Source organism: Teleopsis dalmanni, unplaced genomic scaffold (genome assembly GCF_002237135.1).
Source record: "Teleopsis dalmanni isolate 2A unplaced genomic scaffold, ASM223713v2 unscaffolded_contig_4655, whole genome shotgun sequence".
In the NCBI taxonomy this organism is placed as follows: domain Eukaryota; kingdom Metazoa; phylum Arthropoda; class Insecta; order Diptera; family Diopsidae; genus Teleopsis; species Teleopsis dalmanni.
Window position 1 is genome coordinate 1 of NW_024036037.1, and position 869 is coordinate 869.

The following is an 869-nucleotide window of genomic DNA, read 5'->3' on the forward strand; positions in this document are numbered from 1 at the left end:
GTCTTTGACGTCCAAATTGTGCCTTCTGTGGTGCTCTGTATTGGTTTTGATGTTGTCGTACTGGAACATGATATTGTTGTTGTGGAACATCATATTCGGAATGGGTGCGAATGTATTCCAATGATTTTAAGATTTGATATGGAATTGGTGGTGGTGTGGGCAAGTGATCACCTTGTGGTTGGAAACCATTTTCATCAGCCTTATAAGATAATTGAATGTGTTCGCCTTCAGGTGAAACGTATGCGAAACCACCATTGGCATAATAGCCACCAACACCAGCTTCTTGTGCAGCAATACCATTTGATGTTTCGTACAAGTATTGGTAGCTGCCATCTTCCTTAACATCGCTCTGATATTTCAAAGTCTCAGCGTGTACATCTCTAGGGTCGCTGTAAGCAAACGCGCTTGTAATGGCGATAGCAGCAATGAGGACCTGCAAATAGATGCAATATAACATAAGTTAATAAATAAAAATTAATAATTTTATTAATTAATTTATTCCTTAGAACTTACAAACTTGAACATTTTGATATTTTTGAAATATGCTTGGTTGTGCACTGTTTGAAAGACGAAGCTGATTGATGCTGAAGATTAAAATTTGCCACAAATTTATACTAAATCGTTTGACATCTTTCAATCACATTGAAAACTGCAACTTTTAGCATTTCAAGAAATATCAACTTCTTTTGTTATTTTTATTTTGTATATTATTTTCTAAAGAAATCCAAACGAACTAGTCTAATAACTTTAGTCTATTGTATCATCATTAAAGACTAATACTATTATTAAAATATTTAGTTTATAATATTAATAATCTTTAAATGTTCATATATATTTTTGTTTAATATATAAAAGTGATTGTACGCATG

General features: G+C 32.3%; 1 protein-coding gene across 1 annotated transcript; it reads right to left on the reverse strand.

The window, feature by feature from the left end:
* Positions 1-22: 22 nt before the first annotated feature.
* On the reverse strand, positions 23-525 carry LOC119665358 (pupal cuticle protein Edg-78E-like; the record flags this gene model as incomplete). The annotated part of the gene is made up of 2 exons (XM_038074602.1): positions 514-525; positions 23-433 (listed from the first exon to the last, which is right to left on the reverse strand). Coding segments are annotated over exons 1-2 (423 nt in total), but the record flags the coding sequence as incomplete, so codon positions are not given.
* Positions 526-869: the final 344 nt, after the last annotated feature.